At 44.1% G+C, this 20,927-nt stretch overlaps 2 protein-coding genes across 2 annotated transcripts in view; both read left to right on the forward strand.

Moving 5' to 3' along the window:
- Positions 1-20,927, forward strand: part of LOC119163154 (uncharacterized) — a 511,564-nt gene that overhangs the window by 124,907 nt on the left and 365,730 nt on the right. The gene's annotated exons all lie outside the window — the stretch shown is intronic.
- The window catches only part of LOC142771995 (uncharacterized), a 34,997-nt gene that overhangs the window by 3,192 nt on the left and 10,878 nt on the right, over positions 1-20,927 (forward strand). The window contains exons 2-4 of the mRNA XM_075874056.1: positions 14,027-14,163; positions 14,223-14,290; positions 17,207-17,290. Of these exons, the coding sequence (XP_075730171.1) occupies positions 14,027-14,163; positions 14,223-14,290; positions 17,207-17,290 (289 nt within the window). The remainder of the gene's footprint in view (positions 1-14,026; positions 14,164-14,222; positions 14,291-17,206; positions 17,291-20,927) is intronic.

The following is a 20,927-nucleotide window of genomic DNA, read 5'->3' on the forward strand; positions in this document are numbered from 1 at the left end:
CTTTGAATTTCTCAATTGGTAGTCAGACTTGCATCTTGTTTGAACACCTCTACATTGGAGCGACTAAGCGGACGCCAGTGCGTGTGTTAATACCCGTGATTAACTATCCTTGAATGGTTGCTGCAATGCATGACACATATTCGAAAACAACCTATATTAACCCTAGAGTAACATGACTTTGAAGAGCACTCTTGGTGCTGTTGTCACGTTTTGATGCAGGTGAAAAGCGGAGGCCCATGTACCATGCAATGCTAGTGCATATTAAAGAATGGCATATGGTCGAATTTGCGGAGTCCTGCATTAGGTTTTCTTTCCTAATCATATAGTAGCTTCAGGACCAAAAACACATATAATATTCAATTTGTTATTGTTACACACCAGTTGCATCGAGATTAACAGCAGAAATAAGCTAGACTGGCGTGAGCTCGTCTGTATCTCTGGCGCTGCTCGCTGAACCAGATGTTGATATATGTTTATGACTACTCTTTTCAGTCGGTCTTCTCCTCGTAACATATTTGGTAGAGGGGCTATTGCTACTATAATAGCATCAGTAGTATACTAGTTTCAAACGCGCTCCATGTAATTCTGTTTTACCAACGAACTGTACAGCAAGAGGTTTACCTGCGGCTTTTTCTTAAGTTTCTTCAACATGTTATCACCAATTGTGTTAGCAATTTTCTTAGTGCTTGCGAAGTACTCTCTATTTCAACTTGGGGATAGGAGTAGTCATGCAACGATTACTCAGATAACTACAGTTGTTCATAAGCTTGCTTAGATATTCAGGCCAGTTAGGTTGGATATATCTTAGATTTCAGAAAAAACATTTGATCTTGTTGATCGCGCAAATCTAATGTATTATTTTAAAGAATTCTCCGCACTTGGCTTATCACATGCTGTCGCTCATGAGCCGCGTCCGCGCTTATGAGTCCTTGGAGCACCCACGCCGAGTCGGCCCGCCGCCCGGGCCAAGCGTAAGCAACTCGCGTGGAAGGAACGAAATATTTATTTTCTTTTTTGAAAAAAGAAAACTTCGTTTATTTCAAATGTACATTACAGTTAGGTGTGATAATTTTCTCTATACTCTTTGGGGCATTTATGTTCCTTAGATCTCAATAATATCGTGTTAAACGCGGAAAAACGAGTCCTTAAGCATACACTTTTTTGCCTAATTCATTTACAATGCAGGGTGTCGTACTGGCAGACTTCGTGCCTTTAGGTTGTATACGAGAAACTACTTAAAGGCTTGTTTTTCTATGTTTCCCACAATATTACTAAGATATAAGAACTAACATTGCCAAGGAAGGTATAAGGGAAGATATTAAACCTAATTGTAATGTGAATGCAAAGAAAGAGAAAAACACTTTCCTTTCTTCGCAAAAAAATTAATTTTTCGTCATTTTCCAGGTCTTTGCCCAAGCTTGGCTCAGGCGGGCTGACTATATATATATATATATATATATATATATATATATATATATATATATATATATATATATATATATATATATATATATACTGTTGAGATTTAACAGACAATATTGCCAAGAAATGTATACCCGGAGTTATTAGACCTATTTTGTTTAAGTGTGAGCTGAACGTGGGCGTGTCAGTCAGCAACACCAGTAGCCACGGCGGCGAGTGTGGCGCACTGTTTATGAGCGTGTTTGGCGTCACGTAGCACGTGAACGTATTACGAGCTGGCAGCTGACCAACAATCCTTCGTATACAATTTCAAGGCACGAAGTCTGCCAGTATTAAAACGTATATGAGTGCTCGTAAAAACGAGCACTTGAGTGCTCGTTTTTTAGTAATAGACACAATATTATTGAGATCTAACACACAAGAATGCCAAGCAAAATATGACGAAGTTATACTTATTGCCTAATTCATTAATGAGGACTTCGTACAGGCAGCCTTGGTGCCTTTAGGTTTTGTACGAAGGATTTTTAGCCAGCTGCCAGGTCGTAAGAAGTTAGCAGGAGTTGTGACGCCAAAAAAGCTCGTAAAGAGTATGCCTCACTCGCCGTCATGGCTACTAGTAGCGCTGGCTGACACGCCCATGTTTATTTCAGTTATGTACCCAATAAAGTGGCCGTGGGGATGGCCGCCGTGCTAGCTCGTATGATAGGGCTTTGTACGCGTTGTTTGAAGGTCACAGGTTTGGTTTCTGCCCACGGCAAGTTACCTTACACACAATTTTCGTTGTTCACATTTACACAGTAAATAGGTCTGATAACTCCCCTTATACTTTCCTTGGCATTATTTTCAGATCTTATTATACTGTGCCAAACACTAAAAACGAGCCCTTTAGTATGCAGATATATATATATATATATATATATATATATATATATATATATATATATATATATATATATATAAGGTAACCAATACAAGCTCTGCAAGTATTACTTACATAGATCCTGGAAGGCTTGTATGTACCGCTGTTCAAAAAAGGACGAAGATGGACTTGCAGAGAAAATGATAAAGTCGTATTGCTATTGATCGAATCAGTGTGACGTCCTTGTGTGCTATTATCTACAGGTTCCAGTTACGGTGTAACGTGACACTGCTGGAGGTGCGAGGTAATAGTCTATGCACTGTTACAACGAGAAAGATCTCAGCCCCTTCATCAACGCCTTGGTAGAAACAGCCGGCACTCGATGCAGTCGGCGGCAACTCGGCCTGCCATCCCAATTCTGCCCTCTTCCAGAGCGCTCCAGAGCCATGGCAAATGCGACAACTACAAGCCAGACAGAACAGACCTTGACTACACCCACTTCATGACCACCAGCCCCTCGAGCCCCCAAGCTCTTCCACGGGGAGCCCTACGAAGACGTTGAATACTGGCTGGACCCATACGATCGAGTCACCGTCGCCAATGAGTAGGACGAGCACCGGAAACTGCGGTATGTCTATTCCTACCCGAAGGATTGAGCGCGTATTTGGTTTCCGAACCACGAGGCTGCCCTGACAACCTGGCCGGTGTTTTGCACTCACCTGCGGAACACGTATGGTAGCGCCTACTGGAAATAACAAGCAGAACGTCTCCTCAATTCTCACAATGAAAGACCAAGTGAAAGCGTGGCCATGTTCGTTGAGGAGATGTTTCGTCGTTTCCGTCGAGCTGATTCTGCAATGACGGAAGACAAAAAGGTACGCTTTCTGATGTGGGGTGTCAAGGAGCAGCTTTTTGCAGAACTTGTACGAAACTCAACAGCTACCGTGGCGGAATTCATTCTTGAAGTGACTATGAAGGAGAGAATGCTAAGACAGCGGTCTTCGCAGTATGAGCAGTCCGACAAAGGTTGCATGTCTGTAAGCACCCTTGACAACACCTGACGTCAAGAGCGTGAGAGTCCTTGCTGAGCTAGTCCATAGCATTGTACGCGATGAGCTGCAAAAGCTTCGCGCAGTGCATTCCCAGCTTCAAGTGGCTGCTCTGACAGGCGTCGTCCGTGAAGAGGTGCGGCAGCTGATATGACCATTAGCGGCGCCTTCAACCGAAGCTCCTCTGGTTACGTATGCGGAAGGTGTACGCACTCTTGCACCAGCAGCCAGTCAGTTTCTCCGGCCGACGAGCCTGTAGACGCCGCAACACTTCTCGGGTCTGCCGCACTATAAAAACCCACGACTGATTTGCATGCATATGCCGCAGTACTTCTCGGGCCCGCCACACTATGAGAATTCACGACCTAATGTGTGGAAATCTAGCGTGTGGCGCGCTTCCAACAATCGGCCACTTTGCTACCACTGTGGTGAGCCAGGTCACTTGTACTGGGAGTGCTCGTACAGACAGATGGGCCTACCTGGATTTTGGCGTGACGCTTGTCGACCCAGAGGTGGGGAACCACCCTCGCTATCAAAGAATACTTGGCAAGTCTACCGTCTCCATTCTTAAGCGACGCCAATACCACTCTCCATCTCCTTTACGTCCTCGAATCAATACTCCACTCTCGCCGATGTTGTTGATGAACGATCCACTAGGTCTCCAACTGCACGCCTGGAAACTAGGATCAGCGGCCTCCGGGGGTGGGACCGCTGTTAAGTTATCGTCAAAACAGCCTTCTCCGACCAACTTGTCGACCTTCGACGATTCCTTTCAGCCGACACCTCTCATTGCCGACGAACCCGTTTCTACGGACAATGCCGTTGTTGTCGACAACCATCCAGTAACTGCTCTTGTCGAAACCGGCGCCGACTACTTAGTTATAAGTGCTGAACTTGTGTCTGAACTCAAGAAAGTTACGACTCCTCGGGGGCATAGACCAAACCTTCGGACAGCAGGTGGTCATCTCTTTACACCTATCGGGAGATGCACCGCTAGGCTGCAAATCTTTGAGTCGACGTTCATTGCTTTTTTTTCCTTGTGCTTCCCGAATGTTCCCAGAAATTATCCTTGGCATAGCTTTCCTTCGCGAGCATGGCATTGTTATAAATCTTCGAAGCTGCCTCGTAACGTTTGCTGACGACCTAAGGTCCGAAGACTAAAGATACCAATCCGCAGAAGAGTGCGCTTAGAATTGTCGACGACACCATCACACTTACGCCACCCATTAGTATGTTTGTAACTGTACAGGGTGACTTAGATTACGACAGTAGTGGTTTCGCTGAAGCCAGCCATGTGGTGCTCTTGTATTAGCAAATTTGCGTAGCCCGCGGCATAATTCAATTTAAAGGCAGGACGACTGGGTTGTTGGTCACCAATTTTAGTGGACCATATCAACATTTGGCCAAGCGAACAATTATCGCTCAATTTGAGTTCATTGATGATAAAGCACGTAGGACAATAGATAAAGCATGAACGACAAGCATGTAAGCCTGCCCCAAATTCTGCAGCCGTTGAAAGTGGCACCACGGTAGCCGATACATTGGATGTCAATCTGAAGCTGTCATGTGCGCAGAAAGATCAGGTCCGCTGCATCGTCTGCGTGTTTAGCGACTGTTTCGCCGCCCAATCCAAGATAAAGAAAACGCCAACCATGAAGCACCGCATAGTCACCGACCATGCTGAACGACCCATAAGTCAGTCCGCCTACCGAGTATCACAAAAGAAACAAGAGGCAATACGTTCTCAAGTAAAGCAGATGCTCGAAGATGGCGTAATCCAACCCTCGAACAGTCCATAGTGGTCAACGTCGTACTAGCAAAGAAGAGGGACGGCACTCGTCGCTTTTGCTTCGATTACCACAAACTCAACAAAGTGACAAAGAGAGACGTTTATCCTCTTCCGCGCATCGACGACTTACTAGACAACCTCCGACGCGCCCGATACTTCTTCTCTATGGGTTTACGCAGCAGCTACTGGCAAATTGAAGTTGATGAACCCGACAGAAAAAAAACTGCATTTTTAACGCCTGATGGTCTACGAATTCAAGGTGCTGCCCTTCGGTCTGTGTTCAGCTCCTGCGACATTCCAGAGTATAATGGATACAGCGTTCTCCGGTCTCAAGTTGGAAGCATGCCTTGTTTACTTAGACGACGTCATTCTCTTCTTCGAAACGTTTGAGCAGCACTTGCAGTGACTTGGATCTGTGTTTCCTGCAATTCGCACAGCAGGCCCATCACTGAAACCAGAAAATTGTCATTTTGGTTACAACGAATTAAAGTTCCACGGCCAATTTGTTGGCCACAATGGTATTCGGCCGGACCCAGAGAAAAAATTGGCTGTCATAGATTTTCCACTACCTGCGAGCAAACGTGATGTGCACCGATTTTCAGGCCTGTGCGCATGCTACAGACGTTTTCTGCGAAAATTCGCTAACATTGCCAAAACCTTCACTCGTCTGACAAAAGAAAAATTTTCCTTTGTGTGGTGCCCTGAGCAAAGACGCACTTTCTGCGGGCTCCAGCAGCGTCTCCAGGCTAAGCATTACTCGGACACTACGATGAAGATGCCGACAGTGAGCTGCACACAGACGCCAGTAACATCAGCCTTGGTGCAGTCATCGTCCAGTGGCAAAAGGGCGTCGAACGTATCATTGCCTATGCGAGCTGGATTTCATCATCTGCGGAGGCGAATTACACTACCACTGAAAAAAAGTGCCTAGCTGTTGTCTGGACAATAGCTAAATTCAGACCGTGCCTCCATGGTCGCCCATTCACAGTCGTTACCAATCATCATGCACACTGCTGGTTGACGAACCTTATAGACCTTTCTGGACGTCTGGCCAGGTGGAGCTTACGCCTTCGGGAATTCGATTTGACAGTCGTGTACAAGCCTGGTCGGAAGCATACTGACGCGGATCGCCTTTCCCGAGCTCCTCTTACGACAGCATCAGGTGATCACGGTCTTGACGGCCATTTTCTCTGCGCCGTTTGTGCATCCGACTTGGCTGAACAGCAGAAGAACGATTGCAAGCTTCGACATTTTATTAAATATATTGAAGGCCGCACGCCATATCCACCACCATAATTCACCCGCTCGCAATAATTGTTCTGCGTTCGCAGAACTATCCTCTTTAAAAGAAACTTCGACCTCTACGTGACTGAGTACCTGCTCATCGTGCCACCAGCGATACGAGCCGATGTCTTATCCGCTTGTCATGATGCACCTTCCTCAGGCCACTTAGGGCTCATGTACCTTGTCCCGCATTCACCATCACTACTACTGGCCTATACTCAATTGAGACGTGAAGCATTACGTGATGACGTGTCACGAGTGCCAGTGCCGTAAAGCACCACATCAGCGCCCAGCTAGCATTTTGAACGCCGTCGCTCCTCTGACACAACTGTTCTAACAAATTGGCATAGATCTGCTTGGACCTTTACCAAGTCTCGTGACGGCAACTACTGGATTGTAGTCGCCACTGATTAGATGACGCGCTACTGCGAAACAAATGCATTGCAACGTGGCACCGCCAATGAGACCACCCACTTTTTATGAAGATCATTGTCCTCCGACATAGAGCACCAGCAGTTCTCAAAACTGATCGTGGCACAGCTTTTACCACCCGGATGATACAAGACGTCAAGCAGCTTAGCGGCACAGTACATCGAAAAACTACTGCATACCACCCACAAAGCAACAGCCTTACAGAGAGACTAAACAAGACGATCACCGAAATGCTCTCCGCGTACGTTGACTAAGACCACAAAAACTGAGATGAAATCCTCCCTTACGTCACGTTTGCTTACAACATGGCTGTGCAAGAAACAACTGCATTCACATCATTCCGATTGCTTCACGGCGTGGAGGTCACTACAATTCTTGATGCCATGCTCCTACCGGACAGCCACCAGATTAGTGTCAAGACGAACGAATTTATCAGACTGGCAGACGCAACTCGTAAGCTTGCAGTCAAATGAATCCATAAGCGACAACGCATCGACTCGCTGCGGTACAACGCTCGTCGTTGCGATGTATCTTAACAACCCGGAGAACAAGTATGGTTGTTGGCTCCCATTCGACAACAGGGCCGGTCGGAAAAGTTCTCACACCGCTGTTTTGGTCCCTATAGAGTTCTTCGTCTTCTCAGTGAAGTGAACCACGAGGTTCTTGACGAAAACATGGCTCGTAAATCTCGCCAGTCACAACAGCCACACCTCTTCTCTGTTTCAAGAATGAAACCGTTTTACCAACGCAGACTATTCGTCAAACTCTCTTGAGTAGATATATATATATATATATATATATATATATATATATATATATATATATATATATATATATATATATATATATATGGAAAGCTAATTCAAATATTCAATGACCAGATCTATTCTAGTTTCTTGATACTGAAGCTGGCTACTTATGGGGCTACTTAAATGCGATATTTCTTGTGCTTCAAAAAATAGTCATATTTTTAGTAAGCAAGAAAGAAAAAAATCCCCTGAAACGTGGCTGTTTTCATTAGGTTTTTTTATTCGAATGCTAGAACATCTTCTTAGAGTTGTAGTTCGAAGAATTGTACAGCTTCTACCACGGTAATTTCGTGTTTACTGGATCCGGTGACTGACCAAGAAGTCGCGGGTTTATTCCCGACTGCAGCGTTTGCAGGCCCGTGTACATTTCGAGGTCAGTGTGCGTTGGCGAACACCAGATGAACCTAGTTTCGGGAGCCTTTTACTGATGTGTGCCTTGCAACCTTATAAAGGTTTTGGTACGTAGAAGAGCAGAGTTTTTAAAGGTCCGGAAAGTGTGTGATTTTCGGAATCTCATTATGTTTGTTTTTGTAGCAATGCCTTTGGCTAAGAGGAAGAACTCTTGCATACCGGTGTTACAAATGACAAAACTGCTTTTTTCTACTTTGAAAACTTTTTGTATGACAATATGTAAACAATTATTTCTGTATATTATTTCTAAAAGAAACAAAAATTACCTAAATCTTGCGAAGGGTATAAAAGAAACAGTTTTCGGTGACTAAAAACAGGTAGTAGTTGTTCAGCAGAAGTTGCTATACATTGAAAGGGAGTATAGCATTAAAATACACAAAGAACGAAAAATCAAAAAGCAAATCTTTTTTTCTGTAAGGTAAAACTGAAAAATGTCTTCATGTAGAGAATTCGTGTGAAAGCTATAAAACAAACTTAAAAATATTTTATTACACAGAAAAGTTCAAAACAAAAAGCATGGTTTGACAGAAAAATACATGGCTTTGAAAAAATTTGTTCTTTTAAAAAAATATTTTTACTGTGCCATGGTCACGAAAGTAACAAATGATGACAAAGTCCGTGCGTACAATGTCATGACCACAGCAACTCGAATTTATTGTGAAGCTTAAAAACGAACTTTAAAGTGAATTTCACGACTGCGCTCTTGCTTGGCAAGGTCGGCGGGCTCGGCAGATGTATTTCACTGCTACTCAGGCCAAACACTTTTTGTCAAACAATTTGTATAGATCAGCAAAGGGTGAATGTTGGTCATCAAATACCTTTCCTAAGACTTTTAGAAAATGGCTGGGATGGAGATAAGATCACATCTGCAAGGACAGTTCTGTCTCCCTTCTTTCATACAACTGGTCGTTTTGCAAACGGCGTTTTACTTGTAAATACATCGGTTGTATCGCACGTAGAAAAAATATTACCTACGCCACTCAGTTAAACACCTAAACACGATTGCATGGTCTTATTTGTGGTTCTAACGCATCTAGGAATTTACTGCTGTTTAGTTTATTGAATACACCACAACTCTTCGGTATCAAGATATGAAAATATCCTAGCTGAGAAAATAAAAGGCTACGTAACCAATTACAATTACAGGGGCTTCAAATCTGTTCCGTGAATGACGCATTAAGCTGCCATTTTATTCCCAATGCGTCAAATAAATATTTTCTTAGCCCACTTCATCAGAGCTGTGTAAGTTTTTTACCTTCAACAGTCTCTTTTCACTGTTATTATCATTTTTTTTAGTTCCTCTTAAGCTGAGCAGTTCTGTATTGACACGCAGTCCTTCTATTTTTGAATTTCCTTGATTATGCGAGCCTGAGTAGGATACAGGAAGGAAAGGTGCGCAAATTTGAAGTCGTGATACAGGTGGCTGCAGCATGACCAGGTATGTAAAGCATGCAGGACCTTTCACATGTTGTTATGGTGACCAAGAATAAAAAGACCAGGAAGATCCTGGAAGTGATGGTAAATACAAAGTCGCTAGAACGCTTAACATGACGAGTGACAGATCCTGACTACCGGGGGAGGGGAATGCACACGAGATGGCGCCACAACTGCACCACGCAAAAGACGAATTGTTCTTTCAAACGGCATTGTCCGCCACACTCGTCCCTACGTATCTGCAGCGATGCGATGTACAAGGTCCTGGCTGGGGTCGGTCTGCTTAAAATTCACATGAGCTGCGACGCCTTGTCCACCATTTTTTATTGCTGGATGCGCTTAATGTCATGCACGGGAATACTTTTGTTTGGACATGGCGCCGCGGCCACTCCTTCAGCAGACTCGACCGGGCTTATATCCCGTATGCTTTAGAGACGTTTGTCTCCGACTTACGTGTTCCGCCCATCCCACCTTCACCTGTGTACATCTCTGACCATTGTCCAATTCTCTTAGAACTAAAAATTCCATTTTTTTTTCGGAGAAACCATGTCGTCTTGATGTTCGCGTCCTCCAGGACGCGTGCTCTCGCTCAAATTTGTCCCATGCAATACGCGTGTCACTCGCTGCGTCTGATTCGTTTGGGATGCGCTTAAAACCCAGTGGCGCCTGCACTGCTCAGTTGAAGGGCGTTCCCTTCGTCGTCGCGTTTGTGAGGAGCTGGTCGATACTGCAGCGAAATTACGCATCGCATTACGCGCTGAAACGCCGTCTCCTCTGATGCGAGCTTGGCAACACGAATTACGTGAACGCTTCCAGCGTTTGATTGCCGCCTCGTCTCTGGCGGCGACTGCATGGCGTTGTAGGCACAACCCTTGGGCCCACCCCGAGGTGCTACGCTATGCGAGGCAATCGTGTTTTGGGCAGTCACAATCACCTGTTTTTACGACCACGCAGACAACACCTACACAGCCGCTTCCTACGCGTGATCGATCTCTCTTTCTGGCGCATTTTGAAGAGATGTCATGTTCGGCCATACCGCCTATGCTTAGAGGTTTGCCTCGCGTTCCTCGACAAGCTGCTGATTCTCTGCACGTCCCTCCATCAGTTGAAGAGGTAAAGGCAGCACTACAATCTATGAAACGGGGAACCGCCCCTGGGCCAGACGGTTTTTCCAGTTGAATTTTACTTGTCATTTTGGAATCCGGCGATGTATTGAGGATGGTGTCTTTCCATCAAGTTTTCGAGATGGACGCATTGTGCTTATTCCAAAAGGTGACGCTTCCTCCGTTAATCTTGAAGATTGGAGACCTATCACGCTTCTTAACGTCGACTATAGGATATTCGCGACGGGGTTCGTTCAACGTTTGAAGGCTCTGTTGAACACCCTGGTGGGTCATCACCAGGCTTCATCTATGCCTGGACGGGAAATACACAGCTTGTCCTTTACCACCCGGGATATCATAGCCTATACTCTGTCGCGATCTGCTCGTGGCCTCCTTGTGTCTTTAGACCAAGAGAAAGCATTTGACCGACTAGAGCGCACGTATATCTTTAAAGTGCTCACAGCCTTTGGTTTTCCTGGTACGTTTGTTGAATTAATTAGACATACCTTCTCTGGTATAAAAAGCACACTAGTTCTAGATAGTTGGGAGAGTGCTGACTTTTCTATTACACGTGGTGTCTGTCAAGGATGCTCCTTGTCTCCTGTCCTATTTGTCCTCAGCCTTGAGCCATTTTTGTGTGCTCTAGAAGCCGATTCGCATGTCCAGGGTCTTGCACTTCCCGGCAGCAATACCATGAAAGTCACAGCTTTTGCTGACGACACAACCCTGTACCTTTCAGATGAAGATAGTCTTTCACATAGCCTGCGTTTATTCTTCCAGTATGGGGACATTTCAGGTGCCGCGCTAAACGTCTCTAAATCCCGGTATTTGTTCTTTGGCTGTCCCAACTCCACACTTAGCTCCACATCTCTTCTTCAGCCGGCTGCGTCTCTTCGCATTTTAGGAATTCTTTACAACCACTACGGCGTTTGTAACTCCATTTGGTCAAATGCCCTCGATAAAGTAAAACAAAAAATTAAGAACGCCCGGGAATTCGACTTCCCGCTTCTGTAGCGGAGGTACCTTTCGCAGACTGTGTTGTGCGGTGGCATTTGGTACCTTTCTCACGTGGAACAGCCGCCTTTACGCATCGTGAGGTCATTGCAGTCGGCCTTGTGTTCCTTCTTTTGGTCTGGTGACACTGAGTTGGTTTCTCGTGTGGCGTTAGGACAGCAGCCTTCCCAGGAAGGTTTTGCTTTCCTTTCGGTATCAATACGCTGCCGCCTATTGGCCCTGCGCTCCCTGTTGCGCCTCGTATAAGGAGAAGAATCCCCCGCCCGAACTCTGGCATATTATTTTCTAGGCACTCACCTTCGGTATTTATTTCCTAATGTGCGCCTTAATCGGGGCCCACAATCAGTAGTACTTCCTTCGTTTTATGTAACAGCTGTCGCGTTTTTTCGTCATATCCAGTCGACTTGCCCTGAGTTAGATGTGTTAGACAATCCTATCGTTGACACAACAGCCGCTTGTTGCTCCCGTTAGTTCCTCCAGCACGCCGCACCCGCTCTAGTCGCGTGTCTTGGAGCACGCTGACGGCATCATTTCTAACTGGCCACCTCCGGGACTTCATGTGGCGGCTGGGGTGGGGCGTTCTTCCTACCCTTGACCGCCTAGAAAGGTGGAGAATAGTCCAGTCATCAACATGTCCGAACTGCTCCCTACGGGAAACAAATCAGCATGTTTTAAGACAATGTGTCGTTGCTCGTGTCTTCTGGAGGGCTGTGCATGCAGGATTTCGTGGCCTCGGAGTAAACCGCTTTGTTTCTTCTGGACGTTGTTCTCGAGGCCGCTTTGCCTGCCTTCTCATTGTTGCTGGTGCCTACTGTCTTTGGCGTAACTGTTGTAAAGCTGTTGCAGCAGGTCGTCACCGCCGGGCTCTCTTCCCGATTTTGGAGCGACTGTACAAAGAAATACTATCTGTTTTGTCGGAGGAACTCTTCTTTCTGGGTGAGGAGGAATTCTTTCGACACTGGTCCTGCCGTTTTGTGTTCGTCTGTGAGAGACGTGTAAGGCTTGTTTTCAGGCCTGCCTTGTATTGGTAGGTTATTTTTTGTTTAGTACTCGTACAAATACCTGGTAAATAATATGTAAATATCTGACACATAGATCTGTACATTTTATTTGTGTGTTCTTTGTTTACCATGTATTGTGCATATGTAGACATTGTTTTTTTAACAATTCCTGTGTAGCTGTTTATGTTGTAATTCGTTTACTTATGTAAACATATCTTTTTGCAACAACTTTTGGTGTGTCACAACTTTTGTAACAACTGTGGATGTTGTGTTCTGTCGCAATGTTCTGTTGGATTGTAATTGATGTTCACTGTCTGTGAGAATAAATTTCTCTAAACACAGAAACAACCGCACTGAAATCGGGCGTTATACGAAAAGCATACCAATTTCCGTTAAAACAAGGCAGTCAAGGCAGTCAAGGCAGTTCCGTTAAAACAAGGCGGAAAAAGGTAGCGCGATTGTCCATACCGCGTTCTCGAGGCTGACTAACCAGACTACAATTATGCCAAAAAACCCTACATGCTGATTGATTGATTTGTGGTGTTTAACGTCCAAAAACAGCCATATGACTATGGGAGACGCCATAGTGGAGAGCTCCGGAAATCTCGACTACCTGGGATTCTTTAACGTGCATCCAAATCTGAGTACACGGGCCTACAATATTTCCGCCTCCATTGGAAATGCAGCCGCCACAGCCGGGATTTGATCCTGCAACCGGCGGGTTAGCAGCCGAGCACTTTTGCCACTAGGCCACCGTGGCGGGGCAGAAAATCCTGCATGCTTCTCATAAACAGTGAAAACCAGTCAACGGGAATCGCTAGGTGCTCCTGCCGTTAGTCCGCAATTTTGAAGCTGGATTTCGTGCAGAATTTAGAGCTGGACCAATCAGTACATATGACCAACACTTTTTTTTGTAGATTAGCACATTTTAGGTGTATCTTACACGATAAGCAATCGGCAGTGAGAGCTTCTTTCATCATAGTACTGTGCAGTCTGGCAGTCTGATTCCACTAGACAAAGACCGCACGTTTTTGACAGCCATGAAAACGGCGCACTATAAAAGGTTGTTACCAAAAAATATCGAAATGTTCATACCTTTATACCATTTCTTAACATGATTGATTGATTGGTGGCTCTGGTAGGTTCATGGTGGCTGTGATTGGTTTATAGTTTCTGTAGTACTCTCAAGATCGATGGGTGGCGATAAATCGAGGTTTGAAATCTGATGGATACCAACACGTGCTCCAACTTCCGTAAAAATGAAAAGAGCAGCAGTTTTTATAGCACTTTTATTTTGCCTATGATTACAGAATTGTGCAATTGTACTTGAAATGATATCCTGTTAGCTTGACGTGGCTTCGAGCCAAACAAAACAAAATATTTACATACATTTTAAACATGAGTTTTTTAATGTTTCAGTTCATCCGCCGGCGTGAGCGAATATGGACGTACAAGACGACTCGTAGAGACGATGTTCAATGCGAAGTAGATAAACTGCTTTATTCTACAACACTGTCTGTTACATTTAAAAAATGCGTGTTCCTGAGAAATCGTAGGTAAGCTTTGTCTTCTTGCTACCTGTCCTCTGCTTGTCTTATATGTTTCTTCTTCGCAGATGTGAACTTCAAATAACTGGAGTATTTGATACAGACCACACGGAGCGTATGACTACAATACACAGAGGTGGGTATAAATATTACCATTACAATGTTACTGGCGATATATCCATATGCCGCAAATGGTCTTACACCAAGTGAAATTAACGTTTTTGTACAAGTGACCATTAAACTCATTAGTTCTTCTGAATTTCACGTTCTACAGAGCTTTTATTGTGCTGTGCGCTTGCAGCTTGATGTGCTTGGTTTCTCAGCCAATTGTAGACGAGGAAAAAGCAGGCATTCGTACCCCAGAAAAGACAGCTTCTTACTGTCGTGGTCATAGGCGTCAATCAACGTGCATGTTGCTTTACTGTGCATGAAGACCTCACTAGAGAGACGATTCTTCCTACGCATGTATCGTAGACTCTAATCACTTGGCAAATGTACTTTCACAGGAAACCTGAGGCAGATCTTTGGAAACGCCTCTTAGTTCGTTAAACCAACTAGCTCATAAATTTTCGCCCTTGGCGCATATTACTACTCGTAGTGCACAACGCAATACAAAGCACGAAGTAATAAGTAAGGAAAAAAGTAGACTGCGAAGCCTCGCCCCGTTGTTGTAAAAAAAATTACAACGAAAAGCACAGATCTCCAAGACTTGTGAATTTCTGAAAGTAACTGGCGTTTCAGTCGCTGATAACTTTACTAAGCAAACCTTGGCTGAACACAAGTTGCTTTCGAACTCTGCTGCAAAAAAAAGAAGGAAGTGCGCCTTTTTTGATAATGACAAAATATGCTATATTAATAAACCTTTTTATTGAGACTTCCAAAAGACCACAGAGTCGTGGTTAAACGCTACCCATATCCGTCAGTGCGGAGAGGTAATGAGTGAAAGTGTGTGCCTGACGATAAATACTGCACCAATTTAATCAGTTTAACTGCCAGAAGACTGGTAAATAAAATTGGCGACATGGAATATATCTTAAGCAAATATCACCCACGCATTTCACCCACAATTACCGAGACGTGACTAAACTTTAATAATCGAGACAGTGAGTTAGTACGACCTGGTTACAAGATAATGCTCTATGACCATGAATGTCGATAAAGTGGCGTTTTTATTGCTATCAAATGCTGTGTGGAGGACATTCATTTTCATGGAACCCAAGACCATGATGACGTATGGGGCAACGTCAAGATTAATAATGCTTTTGTTCTTCCAAGTACTATCCACAGAGCGCCTAAGAATTCAGCTTCATATTTACAAGATATAAAGACACTAATACATTGACTGGAATTCTTTTTGCTGCAGGTTCGCGAGACTTCACAATAGATTGGTTTATAATGAAGTTATTCGGGAGAGGAACTTAATCATGTCTACTATGTATTAGGCGCGCTTTGAGTACTTACGATACATGTCGACGGCACTGCTATGTTTAGGCTAAAGACTATACTCCGACTTAACGTGAGACCTCATGCTCAACGACAGAGGTTCGTTTTCCTCAGGCAAAGGGAGTGCTTGGGTATGGTGTCATTAGTATGGTATTCAGCGTCTTTTCTAAGTCCGGTGGAGTCGACCACAGCCATGGAATACAAGTGCGAAGGTCACAGAAACGAGCATGCAACCTCAACCACGAACATATCAGAGTACTTATGTGGGATAGGCTATTATCATTTATAGTATTCGACAGCAGCCTAGAGCCAAATAATCTTATGCAAGGATGAATCAACAACAACAAGTAGCCAACTGTAAAGGATGTGTAGCGAACACGTAGAGGTGGTAGCTTGTGCGAGCCAGTACTAAACACCACCGCGAAAATATCAGGCAGTTGTCGAGAGTTAGCCCACATTAGCGAAGAGCTAGTTGCTACGGGCTGGTAAATAACAACCATAATCAACAAATAATCGACAACCATGGTCAGTCTACACTAAGTGGCAGACAGCTCACTTTAGCCTATGCTACCGAACGCTAGGCAACACCATCTTGGATTTAGAACTTGTTATCCAGTACAGGCACAGAATTGGCAGGGCGCGCTTTCTTAACATGTAAATACGAAAAAAATAAACTATCTCCTCGAAGTGAACCCTGATGGGATGCGAAGCAGCAGCCGTGCGCACGGCGTTGACCTGGTTGAAACGGGCGTCGACGCGGGTGCTTGAAGAACGGTTTGAAGTGAAACTTGGTGTAGCGTTTACTCGAATAAACGTTTGTTTGAAATGCAAGGACACGAGGGGAGGACTGCATTTCGCGTAAGTTTCATCCCAAGTAAACGAGCCGAAAGAGTGATATATTGTCGAGCGTTGCGGGTTGTGGAGAGGGTGAACCGGGAGAAAATTGTGTTCCGAACAGACCGAGGGGCCGGCAGCTGCTGGAGTGAGGGAGAGAGTGACGTCAACGCGCTGCTGCGACTTGACCTACTTGGCACCAATCCAACAATTCTGGCTATAGAATTGGTGCGGGCGTATGGGACAGCGTTACACAGGATAGTGAAAGAGCTGCTTCGCCACTAAAAAAAAAATAGGAGGAATCGTAGTAGGTCCACAAGCCACCCGCTTCTGAAGCTGCTTACTCCTCGTATTTGTGGTAATTTTCCACTACGCTCCTGTTTCATAGACTTTCTTGGTGAGTCGTCACCTGTTAATCCAAGCTCAAACCAAATAACTTTTTGCGACAAATATAATCTATCACATAATGGTCAAAGCTCTAAGGTTGTCTGCTGAGCATTAAAGGCTCAGCATAGAATCTCGAAGCAGCATCAGACAAAATTGAGCTTCTTGATGTGAAACGGCCTAAGAACTTCGTAAGCGAACATCGCCTTTCCTCAAAACGCCACCTGTCCTTCTACTTGAACGCAGCTGCAAGCCTTCCGGTTTGGCCCTATTCAAAACTTGAAAACATTTTTAGACTAATAGGCACTTTTATGTGTTTCGTGACATGCATAGCTCTGTAAAAGATTGTGCAAATGTTAATCATCTATTTTGTTTCATTTTTTTTTTTCAGGCATATTCACCGCAACTGAAACATTGCTCTTCCTGTCCCGGGACCGCTCCTGCGCTGTTATTAAGGTCGAATCACTTACAAATTGTGCGTGTTTTTCATTTATTCTTACGCTGTAAAAACACGGCTATTTATTTGCTGTAGTCTATTACAACTTATGAACAAATACAAGTCCCACCTACAGCCAACACAGTCCAATCCATGCAAAAAGTTTCACGGCAGTTCCATTTATTTAAATTCACTCATTTCTGTGACGTCAATGCCTTTTGTGTGTTTTCAGGTAGCTCGTGTTTTTCTATGGGCGTTCCTCCTTCGTATCACCGGTTTCCTTAAAACTACAAAGTATTGTAAAGTGCCATCACAGGTTATGACAGCACTTCTAAATAGAAAGGCGGGTTTTAGGAAAGAACGATGAATCACTGTTTCAATAGACACCCCTGGTGATAGGAATTTCCTTGCAAACACACCCTAATGAGGCCTCATGTTGGTTGAAAAACCACGTTCACATGTGTAATAAAACAACCATCAAACGTCATACAATGTAAAATTCTTTTCCAGTGGAATATTGGGTGCTTCCACGTCGTTACAAAAAGCTGAAACATCATTCCACAGCAGTTGCCACAACATAAACCAACTGCACATAATGCCTTGTAATTTTTTACGAATAGCACGCTTCTCCTGAATATGCCGAATTATGGCAGCGTGTGTGCTTTTCCACTTCATGAAAATTAGGATGGTTTATGGAGTAGTGGGTGACATGCGAAGTTTACTTGGAGCAGTTTACCAAAGAAAGTTTAAAAAAAAATGACAGCTCCCACGTATTTAGGAATCGATGATTTGCAAAGCCCAAACGGGGTAGGGCGATATCTCACTTTAAAGTGAGGGCAATTTTGCACCATTGACAAAAATTATGACGTACATTATTTTCATGCCTTGATCATCACGTTTGGATGTGCCATTTACTTTTGTCGCCTGATCACGTCACGTAATACCTAATTTTGTATATGTGGAGCTAGTGGAACGGCCACGAGCACGCTATGAGCGTAGCGTGGTGTCATGTTTTACAAGACACGCATGGCAAGGTTATCATGTTTGGACGTGTACTTTACCTCGTCGTCTATAAACGTCCCGTAATAAAAATTTTGTATATGTGGAGGTAGAGAATGGCCCGAGAGCACGCTATGAGCATAGCATGTAGTCATGTTTTGCTCTACACGTATATTATGATTACATGCTTAGACGTGTCATTTACCTTTGTCGCCTGTTCACGTCACCCGATACCAAATTTGGTATATGTGGAGCTAGCTAAACTGCCGCGAGGGTGCTATGAGCGTAGCAGATAGTCATGTTTTACATGGCACTGATACCCTTATTGTCATGTTTGCATTCGTCATGCAGTTTTCATACGTTGACGTCACATAACACTAAACTTGGTTTGTCTGATGCTAGCGATACGGCTGTGAGCGTATCAGGAGCGTGGTGTGAAGTCAGGTTCTTACATGGCACACATATCGTAATTATCATGTTTGCACTAAACATATACCTTCTTCATTCATTCACGTCCCGTATAACCAAATTTGGTGTATGTGACGCTAGCCAAACGACCGCGAGCGTACCTGGGGCGTGCCCTGCTGTCATGACCAGTCATAACAAAAAAATCATGACATGCATGTGATCATTCTCACGTTATAGTCTGTCCCGTATCTTCACCATGTAGTCATCTTAAACCATACCAGTTTAGCAAAATTTCATGTGGAGGAAACCACCGCAAGAGCAGCAAGACGATGAAATGTATATCATTATACTCACGCTGTGTGTGTCGCAATTTTTATGTTATAACTATTAATACAATCATGTTATGCCATACCAAGTATCGATACCATTATCAAGATGGCCAAGGGAGCTAGAAGCCAAAGGCGGCTATAGATAGATAAATTCACAGATACGCTCGAAGTAGCCGACATTCGCAGAGAAATGCTTCGCATTTGAAAGGCATTAGAAGGACCACTCTTCCTGTTTTCGCTGGGGCTGTGCTGCGCGTTGCGCAAACAACTGGCTGTCTTTACGGTGAATGCTGTTATTAGATCACAACTCGAGTCACACGCAGTTGTCCGCCGCCGCCGCCGATTTCCGCAACCACATCGCACGGAATGACACAGTTGGGCTCAAGCCCGAGTCTGCTTGGCTTGGTGCCAGCCCAGTACTCTACCACTGAGCTACACCGGTGCTTGTGAATTGTTTTCCTACTTGCCTAGGGCAGGCCTGAGATCGGGAAATCTATCCCATTATTACGACTTATAAAGCATTTTGCAACAGCGAAAGAACAACCAGTCATCGAACAATGCGAATAGCGCCACGAGTGGGCCGTCCAATGCTCCAAACAATCACAAAAGCTTGTTCTTGTTCCCCTATTACCTATGGCGCATACCCACTTTAGCCATACTTGCTCATCGTCGTCAGAACTGCATGAAAAATTGCCGGAGCTCGTCAATTTAAAATAGCAAATTTCTTACGTGTTATTAGAATGAATTTATCCATGCCCATCATTCTGCCTTTTGAGCTTCTATTTTTGGCTTTGCCAGTGCGAAAGTCTGTGAGGCATAGCGGAATTATCTGAATGAAACGAAAAGACTTACAAACTAATTATAATCTTCTGTGTCAGCATAAGAAAAACTTCTTGGTTTTCTTCTTTTCTAAGTTAGCTTTTATTCTAGGTTAATATCTAATACTAATACAAAATATTTAGTGTAAGTACAGATCAGTGATTATCAAAATTTCATTCTAAAGTTTGTTAAGTTTTGTTTTTGTAAGTTCCTTTACTCTAAAATAAATAATACTTTATAAGACCACTAAATACCTAGCCGATCCCCCATAGTGGGTAGGAGCTACAAGTGAAGGGCAACAAGTCCAAAAAGAAGTTCATTCCAAGTGTTTAGCGGATACCACGCTTCTCAAAAAAATGGCAGAAAATAGCATAGCGAGTGCTGGGCTACTACTAAAAATTTATATTTAATACCATTTTGGGTATTAAATGTGCTTGCAGTGTGCTTACCGAGTGTGCTTACCAATGTGCTTACCAAGTGTGCTTGCTGTAGTTACTCAACGAGTATTTTGAAAAGGCTCTAAAAGGCCACTGTTTTACCTTCACTATGACTGTGCTGCCTGCGCCTTCCGCGCAGGCCTGTTTTTTTTTCAAACCCTGCCGAAGGTGTCTCACCGAAAAAGCTATAATTGAGGAGAATGATGGACTACTGCAAAACATGCAAGCCTGCCCAGCATCAGGGTGCTAGATTATGCTGGAAACCTCAAGTCAGCGGGCGCAAATGCAAGGTGTGACTACAAAAACGAATGAAGGTTTATATTTAGACATTGCATATAAAATTGCGGACAAGTTTAGATGTGACGGGACCAGTGTGGCGTACAATATTCACTTCGAAGTGTAAAAAGAGTAATGCACGGGACACGAAAACACATTCACTTTAGGTTTGAACAACCAGACGACCCATGTAAAAAGCCTACTTGGCTTACCATTCTCCAAACTGTCTAATCTGGTTAGTCTCTCTTTTGAGAACATAACCTATATACCTATACAATGCGACTTTCAGAGGGCGAGGGAGTGCTTACAGTGGTAGCCACACTTTATAAACAAATTGAACTCGCTCTCCTACGGAATCAACCAGAGCTATTGGAGACAGAAATGCCTCCGCAATCAATTGTTGCACTA

The sequence above is a fragment of the Rhipicephalus microplus genome, chromosome 9 (assembly GCF_043290135.1).
Source record: "Rhipicephalus microplus isolate Deutch F79 chromosome 9, USDA_Rmic, whole genome shotgun sequence".
NCBI classification, from domain to species: domain Eukaryota; kingdom Metazoa; phylum Arthropoda; class Arachnida; order Ixodida; family Ixodidae; genus Rhipicephalus; species Rhipicephalus microplus.